Below are 13,052 nucleotides of genomic sequence, written 5' to 3' on the forward strand. Positions count from 1 at the left end.
GAAACAATGTAAATACCAATCACATGGAAAATGATAGAGGGAGTAGATAATACATAATTTTCAGTTGTCAGGGTGTATGGGGCATGGTTTAAAATAAATCTCCATTATTAAACTTACTAGCTCCACAATCTAATTTGGGAAATATCCCAAAAAACACCCCTCAAATCTTCAAATTTTGTCCAGATTGAAGTGCATTGCAGTTCTCTCTGTAAATAATTATGTGTGCTGAGAGCCCCTGTCAACTACTATGCAAACAAAAATAAATTAAAATGAATTAAAAGCACCATCTATTTGTAAGCCTACATCAAGTCTTGGCCGCCTTACAGAAGATTTTATTGGTGTGCTGGAGGTTTTCTGTTATACAAAAAAAATGACACGCTCAATCTTTCTGTACATTTTATTTTATGTTTCATGTGCATTTTCATGGTGTTAGGGCTCTTCATCCAAGAGATGATTCAAATGGGGATAAAAGAAGTCTCTCAGCATGTTCTGGACCTGAGCAGGTTGGGGGCTCTCTCCAGGTGGGATCAGAACTGGATTCAGAGGGGAGCTCAGGAGCTTTGAAGGGGTGAAAGCAGTAGCAGCAGCAGCTGAGCGGGTCTGTGCCGTGTGAAGACCCTCCATAGCGCTGGAAAGCCAGATGAGCCTTTTCAGACTCTGGATGTTCCGACCACGATCGTGCATCAGCTGGTGTTCAGTCACCGCTCGACGACTGCAGGGAGACCAAACACAAGTCAGTGAACTCCCTCACAACTCAGAAAACCTTTGAAGAATACACAGTTCCATCCAAACCAAGTTTTATCTAAAAACTCCCCATTCACGTTAGGTGGGTGCCAAAACCAGATTCTTACATTAACATAAAAACTGTTGGTACCCATGCAAAAACATATCAAGGTTTAATGTAAAAAAAATACATTGAAAGACTAGGATTAAAAATCCATGTTTATTTTAATTGTTTACATAAAAGCAAAATAAAGTGAAGAATGTTCCCCTGCATCAAATGTCACTTTTGGAACTTAATTTAAGACACAACAGAATTTACTGTTGATTCTGAAAAAAAAATCAAGAAATGCTGCTGACATCTGAGGACTTAATGCCATAAAAAATTCAGAGTTATAGTCTTCGAAAGTTCTTTGATGTTAAATTGGACCTTTTTATCCAATTATGTATGAAGTGTTTTCTATCCTAAAGAGAATGGAAAGTAAACACTTTGTCATTGGTTCTTGTAAAAATAATCAGCTAACATGTTAATGGATCAGAACATAAATCAACCACTTATCTAGATTAATTGAAGAACAGATTTTGGACTCATGATATGCATATAAATATCTTCAATAACTTATGTTTATTTAACTTGTCTCAAGACAAAATAACTATCTGCACAAAAGCAGAAAATCAAAGGTGCTTGTCTCACTTGTCATTCTGTTGACAATGGCCGGTGGTAAAGATGACAAGAACCATCACAGCAAACAACTGCACAGGCGAGATCTGCATCTTCTGAATTAGAAAACATAAACAAAATATAACATAACATAGGAGAAAAATGTATCTGAAGAGCAGGACATCTATTCATTTAGTCAGATCTATCTGCTGTACTCTTTCACTGGGAAACACAGAGAGGAGTTGGCGAATAATTATGTGGTAATATGCAAATCCGGAGTCAGGTTCCTCCCATAAACTTTTATTGTCACAAGTCAAATTTATGTGACCTTAATTTTTATTGTTTCATTTTCTAAAAGAACATAGATGAGCAAAACAATTAACTCTTTGCTAAAACAAATTGCAGCAGTTATGAAACTAAGTCAATTATGAAACTATAAAACACAGAATTTTGCATAAATCAATAGCAATTATTAATTTCACATCTCTGCGCAACCTTAAATATTAGGGGAAATTTCTGATGGCAATTACCAATAGTTTTAGATTTAGAAATCTCTTTTTTAATTTTGAATTATAAAACCTAAAATGAAACTTGTATGACAAACCTTTCCATGGATGGGATTCTGTAAAGGAGGAAAGAATGAACTCCTAATAATCTCCTGCAGCTTAAATGTAAATTCTCTGAAGACATAATTGTAGGTTTCTGCCATGATAAAGGTAAGAACAGTAGAAAAAAAACCATCTGTACAATATCAGTTTTCAGATTTGAGAAAAATAAAACTAAGCTAAACAGTTTTAAAAAATCACCAAATTTCTATTATTATGCTATTACTTTTACATTGTGTAACTGACAATTGCAACTTCAGAATTACTTTCAGTTTTATTAATTTTGTCATTTAAAAAAAATACAAATACACAGCATAAACTTTGAGAATAAATAACAAAATTCTCAAAGTCTCTTGGACAAACAATAATTGCAGGTACTTACATTTCTTCTCTCTGAGTGAAAACAGCTCCTCTAATGCTAAAACTCTCCAACTGAGATCTGATTCGACCCTTCAGACCTTTTATAAATCCCCCTGACACACACATACATAGACACACGTTTTGTTTAGCCCACCCACATAATAAAAAGCCACAAATTTAAAATAGGACACTTGATTTGGAAATGAACAGAAAAAAAACGTCAGCAGCTTCATCTCCAACATGTGACTTTTGTCCGGAGAGATAAAACGTCAAAGCCTTTTAGGCTTATTTGTGTTAACATAATCCCAAACAATGCTGTCCCTCAATGCTTGCTTGCATGTGTTCTTTATTTAATCAGGTGCTTTAGAAAGAATGATCGAATTAAATTGAGGGATCAGGATTTCTCCATTTTGTGGTCTAATCCTCCACATTCCTTTTTTAAGAGACGCTGGCACCTGAGGAAAAAAGACAAATTTAGAGAATGGTTGAATGGTTGTATTGATTTGGTGGACAAAGAGACCCTGAATGAGTCAGTGCAGATGAGCTAAACCTCAGCAAAGTGTGTGATGCTTCAGGTTTAAACTTTTCCAAACACTTTGTAGTTAAAATGTTTGTTACCTGGAGTTCTTCACCAGCTGCTTGATGCCACCGACTCCAACATTTAATGAACCTAAGAGGACTGAGGTCTATGGTTGCCATGGTACCTCCATAGCCACCAATAGAAACACAGTCGTCCTGACAACATCTTCCAGGAGAAGTTTCTTTCTCCGTGAGGAATGTTGGCTCCCATCAGAAGCTTGTGGGCAGAAAAGATGAAGGAAGCATGACATGATTCACTTTATTAAGGAATGAATCCAAAGAAAATAACAATAACATTGATAGAGGAGTAAAAAGTGTAAAGTGATAAAACAGGTGTGATTCATTAAAAAAAGGCTAATGTAAAATTGTGTAGAGACATTGTATGCTATGAATATAGCACTGTTATTTGCCTTCGTACAGATAAGTTCTGCTTTGCCATTTTCATCCTGCCTGGGGTGTACCATGACCTTCACCCTGTGTTTGCTGGGAATGGATGCTAGCTCCCCGCAATCCTGCAAGAAGTCTTTTACATATATTTTTTAATCCTTTTCTGTACATTATTGTTTAAATGAAAGCTACATTTGATCATAAATTGCATGTTTAAAGTTGCTCTTTAAACATGAAATTTAGATTGTTTGGATTAGTGTCCAAACTTTGAATAGGCCACTCCTCAATTACTTTACCTCCATGTGGATTTTTGGAAGCCATTAAGGTGCGAATGCTTATAATCATTGACCTGCTGCATCATCCATATGTACTTTTTTATATACAAAGTATAGCTTTATATCTCCTTAATAAGAAAAATTTGAATTTTGGGGATCGGTTGCTTGCATTTACCTGAGTTAAATTTGTCTGACACCAAGATCAGTTTGATTATCTGAAACATTTAGTTATAACAAAAAACATAACCATAAGAAAGCTGTAAAGGGGGAAATATTTTCATAGCTTTATGTTTTGAACAGAAGATTTAAAGTATGGGCTGCCAAAAAGGAAAAAAGAAGAAAACAGAGAAGGCTAATGGATGAAATGAAGTAACACATACAGAGTGTTATTGTGACAGAGTGAGATTATAGGACTACTCTTACAGTGAAAATATAAATAAGGGAGATGGTTAACTGATCTGCCAGATCATTTTTCTTCTGAATTATATCAATATTTTGCTTGTGATATTTCCCATATATTGATATGGAGAAAATACATGTATATAAACTTAAATATTTACCATTTTTGTGTGTGCTCAGCTTACCTGCAAAAACATGCAGTGTAGGTTAATTGGCAATTTTAGATAGGAGTGAGTGTGTTTGTTTGTCTCTTATGTCCCTGAATAAGATAATACTAGAATTTAAAATAATGAATAAATTCCTGGCAGCTATAAACTACTCCCACAACACCAGATGATTACAATTTGGCAGAGTGAAGTGTTTCAGAACATGCAGATCCCACTGACTCCCACTGACACCGTTGGCACTGTGTTCATGACATGGCCTGTGGTAACACAGGGGAGTACATTTTATCTGATGGACTTTGTGGCACCACACTGACTTGAAGGCAAATTCAGATGATGTCAAAGAATGAGTTTCAATGTCATTCACTTGATGCAGTATTGGGAAAGCTAAATTCTTCCAAAAATGCTAGATTTTATTGCACAAATGTTCATTGGTTTATTTATGAATATTTAATAAAAATTGTGAAAAAGCAAAACCTTTTCTTGTTCCAAGAAAACAATCTGGCACAAAAACAGAAATAACTGCTATGGACTGAGTTTAGTCATTCTGGTTTTGAGTTTTGTGTTCTTCTTGGTTATGTTTATTCTTTCATTTGTTTTTACTGTGTATTGTTTGGCCATCATCCTTCAGCTTCTCTAGCGTTGACCTCTCACAAACCTGCAGCACATTTAATTAGACTCACCTGTTCTAAACAGTTTTATTTGTAACTCTGGAATTATTTATTTATTTTATTTGTTTTCTTTGCTTGATTAAACTCCACTTCATCAGTGTCTTGCCTGTCACCTGTATTCTACCAGGGGTTCATCAACTTCTAAACATGACTGTGTGAAAATGAAATGCAATAAAACTACTGCCAGTATTTTACTAGTGCAGACAAGCAAATTGTTTTTTTAAGCAAGACCTTAAAATTTAACTGAAAGTATTTATCTTGATATTTAATCTTGCAATAAAAGTGTTAACCGTCCAGCACATTTGCTTGTCTTTTCCCAATTAAATTAATTTATATTGCTCTAGTTAAGATTAGTCATGTCAAAGCAAATTATAGGCCCAATTTAAATCCTGTTATGTACAGTGCAAGGCAGTGGACTCACATTACTACAGCCAGATTCAGTGGATCATTAAATGTCAAATCCATCAGATTGCATTGAAATCTTACTTCCATGGTCTAACTAATCCGGAGCAAGCACTAAGGGATAGTGAAGAGAATCAACTCAATTTTAAGAAGAAAAAACCTCCAACAGAACCAGGATCAGGACAAGTGACCATCTGTTCAGCTGTTGTGACAATTCAGACTTTGAGTGGCCGGCAAAGAGATAGGCAAACACAAGAAAATTGCATCTTGGAGTATTTTCTAAGACGTGTGAAAACAAAGAGCAAAAAATTAATGATAGAAATAATTACTTCTTCATTTATTAGGTCAGACTGGCTTACTTTGCTTAGTTGGCATGTTAGAAGTATTACATTTTAATAAGAAAACATAATTAGCACAAGAGTACTAGCATGACTAACTTTTAATGCTAAATATATTTATCTTCTGAAGTATAGTCTTGGTGCCTGGGTTGATCCTGAAAGATTCTGAAAATGGAGAACTGATTTGAACAAGGCTTTAAAACTGCATTTATGTAGAAAACATAAACGACCCAAACTATGAGATCTCACATTCTCAGCTCCAATAACATAAATTTGACACCTAATACTGTTACCTAAAGTCTTGTCAGTTTGTATTATATGCTTAGTGCAAATGTCACTAAGAACACCATTTAAACAGGCTTAATTTAAAACCACTTGCCTATTTTTCTCTTCCTGGAGGTGGAAGATTTCCTTCTTCCTGGGAAATATAAACTATTTATTGCTTCCTGGACACAGGCGCTGTATCTTGGTCACATTTGGATTCCACTGGAAAAGATAAAACCTGTGGTGCTCATCAATATACACTGTGTGTGGATATGTATAAATATGAATATATATTGATGCTTAGCCAACCACAAATAAATCCCAGATTAAATGGAAGAGCACATCATAGGCCGCTTTGAATGTTTTCCTAGTATGGAACCGTCCAGTGTAGGTGGTGGTAGCAATACCAATATCCCCTGCCAAGAGAAGAACTTAGTTGTTGGTTTGTCTCTCTCCCTTTTCTTAAAACTAAAATATTTAATTTAAATCCCTGATATTTATTCAACATGAAAGAGAAAGATATCTCAGAAAGAAACGGTCATGTTGTCACATAAATCGGGGGCCTTAAAGTTTAAACCGTATGTTCCTGTACTTTTGTGATGAGAATGAGTAAGTAGCCTTCTATGTAAGTTGACGAGGAAAATGTCCTTTTAAAAATATCCAATAGTGTCTTGCCTGTTTTTTGCCCTGACCTGAGATACAGAGACTGCCTGCTTTTAGTTTAGGCTATGTGTTCACTTCCTCATATTTATTTATTTATTTTTTAAAGCATATAGAAACTAAAACACAAATAGAATCTAAAACATTATTGTGATGGTACATTGGAAGCTTACTTTAGTAATTCATGTAGATACACAGAGTAATGGATGGATGGATGGACACACCTGATTTAACAGTTCTATTTCTGTTACTTTCGTTATTATTTTGATTATAATTTACAAAAAACAAAAACAAAAAATCAGGTTTTTAAAAGTTTGTATTACAAAAAGATACAAAGAAGAGGGGTTTCAAAACAGAAATGTCTGCCTAGAGAAAAGTATGTCCTGGTACTCTACATTATATTCACCCAATATAAGAGTTGGCCTCCTGTGGCAAGAACTCCCACTGCAGATTGCTTAATAGTGGCTTTCAGCTTATCTGCATTGTCGCATCTGGTTTTTTTTTTATCTTCCTCTTGACAATATTCTGCAGATTCACTATGGGATTTAGATCAGGGAAAGGCAGGAGTGGACAAAATTCAAATGTATTGCGACTGGCATCATCATTATCATAATATTTAAAAACAATGTTCTCAGTGGATGATCTTCTAATATCATGCAGCCATAATTGACAGACTGCATATGTGCCAATATTTGGACAGTTACTTCTGGCCGTGTTTTCTAAGTGTTTACTATTTTCTCCAGTTTGCCTTCTAACAAATGGTTTTTAAAATGATCTTAAGATTACACTTGGGATTTCATTACATGACTGGGGTCATGGCCCCAGAAGCAGAAACAATCCTAATGAGACTTGTATTTGTGATTTTATTCAGTGTTCACTAAAAATAGTTTTTTTTCAGGAGAAGTCAGTGAGAACATAGTGCTGCAGGACAATGAGGAAAAGTGAGTCACCACACACACTAAATGTGTAGATGTGAGAAGTTGTTTGTCCCATTCATGGGGTTCAAGTCAGTGGAGCATTGTCAAAAACGTAACTAAAAACATATCAAGTCTAACCATTTGAATAATTTCATAAATGACAACATTTTTTTAATTTAAAGTTCATACTGACCACATAAATCAATTTGGTATTGCAGTTATTAAGGTTATTTCATCAAAATTGTTGTAGTAGCGGTTTGAAGGCACACTAAACAAAAGGTCTCTTTTTCAAAAGATGGATCAGTAACCATGGCACTGAACCATGCTCCTATTGGGTTCTTTCCATGAAGGTGATGTTAAATTTAAAATCTACATCCTAATTTTTTTCAGCTTAAGCTTTTTGATTAATCTCGTTAGGTAGCAGGTACTGTTTCACACAGTGGAACTGCTTATTATGCAAAACTCAGCACGAGAATTTTCTGCATATTCAATTTTTACATGTAAACAGTGACAGCACTAATAACAAATGTGTTTCATATGTTTGCAGGGTGTGTTAGTCACCAAAACAATGCTAAAAATATGTTTGAAGCAAAGCTTCAGAAGCTTGAAATGGATTTACATGTTGTGTAGGCCACTGAATTAATCATGCAGTTATGTGAGACCAACAAAATACTTATGTAAATACAATTTACACCTTTTAATTTAAGTACATTTAATCAGATAAACCCCAAAGCTTTTAGTGCCTATAAAAAGTATTCACCTCTTTGAATATTATATCCATTTTTATTACTTTTAGAAAGCTATAAAATTTGACTCAAAGAAATTTGGCTTTTGTGACAAAAACAAAAACAAAAAAAAAAAAAACAACTTTAATGTCAAAGTGAAAAAAGATTCCTTTCTATTACAATGACTCGAGATACAATCACAGCAATCAGGTGATATCCATTTCTCTCATTGTGAGACTACTAGCACCAATTGGGCCAATTGGACCTCTGTTGAATTAGGTCAGTCACTTTCAGTAAGTGAATATTTATGAAATCACTTATTTTATGCTACATATTTTTATTTATGATCGTTGATGACAAAACATGGATCTGCAGTTAAACACAGGATTTTAAGAGATGAACTTTACAAATTATTTCAATTACCTTAGTACAGTATTTTTTATTTAGCTTTTTTGTAGTATAATCTCAATGCATTTGACAAGACAAGTATAGAATTTCTATCAAATATTCCAATTCAGCAACCAAAACTTTAATGAAATAAATCCAATTCACATCAGTCTGCTTCAAATTCAAAACATAAAAACTAGTTTAATTCAAACAATAGTCAAACTTAGTGAAGAATACAATGCCAAACTGCAAAACCATATCTAACATAAAGCATTTCTCAACACAGAATGAGTTCCAACTATCTTTCAAGAACTAATTTAGCAGCACAACAGAATCAGTTTTCTTGTCTGCTTTCAACTCAAGCGACAGAAATTTATCTGTTGCAAGTAGTTTTTTTCACAACTTCGTAGATCAAATCTTTGTGGTCATTTTGTGGCTTAAGCCCACAGATCCTCAATGAACCACTTTATTAACTAAAGCAGTGTTCTGATAATTTGACAGCAAACATGCAACTACAAACAGCTGGTTAATGCTGTAGGCCTGTGACAGAGAGACAATGCCATGAAAAAGTTTATTCTGTTTTACCCTCCCAATGACTTGCTCCACATGCATTTTGAGTCTTGCTGTGGCCTGGTCTCCTGGGTGCTTGGACAGAAAAGAAAGGGAGTACACTTTACACTCACAACAATCCCTAATCAGGAAGCCCTTATTTACCATCACTGCCATGTCTTCGGTCAAGTTTTCAGCAATGCCAGAGCGTTTGAATAGCTCGCTAATACTGAATGAACCTCTATATAGATCAGAGATGAATGTTACAGCACCGTGTGGAGCTATGCCAACCAAGGCTCTCATAGTGCAGAGGGAGCTGTGAGAGGGGTTCATGTCCCTCTGGGGAAGAGGTGAAGATGGCATTTGACACATCAGCTCTGTACAGTCCAGGATCACCTGGGTGTCAGGGAAATCCATAAATTCCTCAGGGAGATAAGCTTGGACTTTCTGCCGTGTAAGCCAGATGCACTGAGACCCCAGAACAGTGAAAAGAAAATTTGTCCACATTGCAATAATGCGGCTCACGATGGACTGGTGAGTGTTGAATCGAATTGCAAGGTCCCTTTCTTTCATACCAAGTGACAGAAAAATGAGGAAAAGAAAGAACTCGTCAACAGGTTGAAGATGCTGCCTCTGTGAAGTTGACATAAGAGAGAATGCGTTAAGAAATGCACTGAGAGTGCAACTCATGATGCTACCAGCAAACCCCATGGCCTACCTCTGATGCAGAGATCATCATTTCTTCATTTCCCTTGGCAGCTAATTTAGCTCTTGACATCCTGACCATTTTATGAATCCAAGGCTCAATCAAGAACCAAAATGCCATCAAATGTTTGTAGCTTGGAAATCTATTTAAAAATGGAGACATGAATCATATCCTGTTATCACACCAATATCAAACGTAACTACTAAAGTAATTTATTTAGTTCTTTGGTTTTTCTATCCTAGTACAGTTTCACATGTAGTTATGTTAGAAAAAAAAAACTTCACTGGGAATTTTATTTGAAAAACAAAATAAAATTGTCATGTATAGTTTTGAAATGAAATAAGAAAGGTTTCAATTTATTTGAAATCGAAACAATTTCAAACAATTTTGAAATTTAACAGAATGTTATAATTTAATATTCTGTTATAATGTTAGATTACAACAGAAGGTTATACACCGTGTTCCAAATTATTATGCAAGTGATATTTTCTCAGATTTTCTTACATGGTCAATGCAAATGATGGTCAGTATAATTTTCAAGTCATGACCTATTACAGTATAAAACAAATTTTACTGAACAAAACTCCCCATGAGAACAGTATTTTTTTCTAAAATAAAAAACTCAAAATGCACTGTTCCAAATTATTATGCACAGCAGATTTTCTAAACATTTTATGGATCATAAAGAACTGCAAACGGTCATTCTTTGAATGTGCAGCATTAAGTGGTCACATGTACTAACATCAAAAGCTATTTCAATCAAAAACATCGTAACAGACTGAGTTACGTGTTAACATAGGACCCCCTCTTTGATATCACCTGCACAATTCTTGCATCCATTGAACTGTGAGTTTGTGGATAGTTTCTGCTTGAATTTCTTTGCAGGAAGTCAGAATACCTTCCCAGAGCTGCTGTTTTGATATGAACTGCAATCCACCCTCAGATCTTCTGCTTGAGGAAACTCCAAAGGTTCTCAATAGGGTTGAGGTCAGAGGAGGATGGTGACCACACCATGAGTTTCTCCTCTTTTATACCCATAGCAGCCAATGACACAGTGGTATTCCTTGCAGCATGAGATGGTGCATCGTCATGCATGAAGATGATTTTGCTACAGAAGGTACGGCTCTTCTTTTTGAACCATTAAAGAAAATGATCAGTCAGAAAGTCCATATACTTTTCTGAGGTCATTTTCACATCTTCGGGGACTCTGAAGGGGCCGACCAGCTCGCTCCCCATGATTTCGGCCCAAAAAATGACTCCATCATCTCCTTTCTGATGTCACAGATGTGTTGGGATGTGGTGGCCATCCACCACCAATCCACTGCTGCGTCCATCTGGACCATCCAGGGTTGCACAGCAGTCATCAGTGAACAAGTCTGTTTGAAAATTAATCTTCATGTACTGTTCTGACGAAACATCATGTACGGCTGGGCCCATTGGAACCGTTTCTACTTGTGAGCACTGGTTAGGGGTGGCCGAATAGTAGGTTCATGCACCGGAAGCCTCTGGAGGATCCTCCACCTTGAGGTTCCAGAAGCACCAGCAGCTTCAAATAACTGTTTGCTGCTTTGTAAGGGCATTTTAACAGCTGCTCTCTTAATCCGATAAATTTGTCTAACAGAAACCTTCCTGATTTTGCCTTTATCTGTACAAACCCATCTTTGTTCTGAATCAGCCACAAATCTCTTCACAGTACGATAACTCTTCAGTTTTTGTTAAATATCTAATGTTTTCAGACCTTGTCATATGGCACTACACTATCTGATGATTTTCATCAGCAGAGAGATCCTTTCTCTTTCCCATATTGCTTGAAAACTGTGGCCTGCTTAATAATGTGGAACATCCTTCTTAAGTAGATTTATTTTAATTATGCTCACCAGACAAACTAATCAACCCAGACTCTCTGAAATTAATTATAGTGATTCAAAGAGCCCTGTCACACAATACCATCTATAAATTTAATAGCACAACAAAAAATTTCATCTTTATGACACTTAAATCCAGTTTGCATAATAATTTGTAACACTGTGTAATTTAAACATTCTGTTTAAATTATAAACAGAATGTCATGCATTTTTGTTCCGTCCCCTTTAGTCAATATTTTGTAGAACCACCTTCAGCTGACAGCTTCAAGCTTTTTGGTCTGGCTTGTCAGTTCAGCTGTACACCTATTTTGTAACAATTGACTGAAAAGTCTTGACATGCTCAAATCTTTGTCTAGCATTTTAAAATCTAACATCTATTCTGTCAGGTGTGCTCCTTGATCTCCATGTTGCTGTGAGTTCACAGCTCTCTAACAAATGACTAAGGCCTTCACAGAACAGCTGAATTTATACTGAGATTAAATTCCACACACAGACTTTATTTACGAGACATGTGACCCAGCATCCCTTGTTCGATACTGATTTTATAGACTTTATTTATATGACATCCTTCACAGCTCAAAAAACACAAAGCTGAAACAAAAAATTAGACTTACCTGGTATAAAACTGGATGTCTTCATCAGAGCCTGCAAACCGTTGTAAACAAAACTCTTGCTTGATAAATTGCTCCCAAATGTTTTTCCTCAGGTTCTTCACGTATTTAGACTGGTCTTCTGTTGCTGATATTGACATGTCCAATTTAGAAGATGATGACCTTTTCTTTGCAGGGGGCCCGGGGATAAAGCAGTAATTATGGTCCTTCTGTAAACTGGGCCATTCTTGTACCTGTAGAGGAGGCGGTGGTTCTGTTTTACCTTCACAGATATTCCATTCAAACAATGTTGGTACAGCACCTTTAACCAGCCTCCGACCACCTTTCAGAGATGCTTGGCTCTATGAGCTGATCAGAAGTGAAATGTCCGCTGCAAACTTTGGTGTGAGCGGTAACTGTGTATGGATCACGCCGTATGTTTATCAGCCATTGTTTTCTCAAGTCGGAATCGGTAGGAAAAGAATGAAAACTATTACATTTGGAGGAAGCCGAACAAAACGGGACACAGCAATGTCTTTGGAATTGCTCTGTTTTAAATATTTTCTTGGGTATACTCATGCTAAATGTCAAATTCTTCTTCCGTGCTCTCAAGAGCTGCAAACCTCTCTGGATAGATTGAGAACTACAAATCCCATGAGAACATTCGTCTAGTTTCGTCATCTAACGTCGACTGGTCGTTTGGTGACGTAGCGTACGTTCGCCGGGGAGAAGTTTGAAAATAAACGTGAAACTTTTTTCCCTTCTTAAATTTGTCAGACAAAGACTACTTTTTTATTACTTTCAAGCAAGTTTTTTTAGAATACTAGT

The 13,052-nt window shown here is 35.9% G+C and overlaps 2 protein-coding genes across 2 annotated transcripts; both read right to left on the bottom strand.

Annotated features, from left to right (window-relative positions):
• Positions 1–381: 381 nt before the first annotated feature.
• pth4 (parathyroid hormone 4) lies at positions 382–2,351 on the bottom strand. The gene is made up of 2 exons (XM_032549830.1): positions 1,415–2,351; positions 382–712 (listed from the first exon to the last, which is right to left on the bottom strand). The coding sequence occupies exons 1-2, from the start codon at positions 1,492–1,494 to the stop codon at positions 430–432; spliced, it is 363 nt and encodes a 120-aa protein (XP_032405721.1). The 5' UTR covers positions 1,495–2,351; the 3' UTR covers positions 382–429.
• Positions 2,352–4,891: 2,540 nt separating this feature from the next.
• LOC116710671 (uncharacterized) lies at positions 4,892–12,878 on the bottom strand. Its single transcript, XM_032549829.1, has 3 exons — positions 12,249–12,878; positions 9,782–9,911; positions 4,892–9,696 (listed from the first exon to the last, which is right to left on the bottom strand). The coding sequence occupies exons 1-3, from the start codon at positions 12,383–12,385 to the stop codon at positions 8,968–8,970; spliced, it is 996 nt and encodes a 331-aa protein (XP_032405720.1). The 5' UTR covers positions 12,386–12,878; the 3' UTR covers positions 4,892–8,967.
• Between the last annotated feature and the right edge of the window lie 174 nt (positions 12,879–13,052).

This window comes from Xiphophorus hellerii, chromosome 20 (assembly GCF_003331165.1).
Source record: "Xiphophorus hellerii strain 12219 chromosome 20, Xiphophorus_hellerii-4.1, whole genome shotgun sequence".
Taxonomy (NCBI): domain Eukaryota; kingdom Metazoa; phylum Chordata; class Actinopteri; order Cyprinodontiformes; family Poeciliidae; genus Xiphophorus; species Xiphophorus hellerii.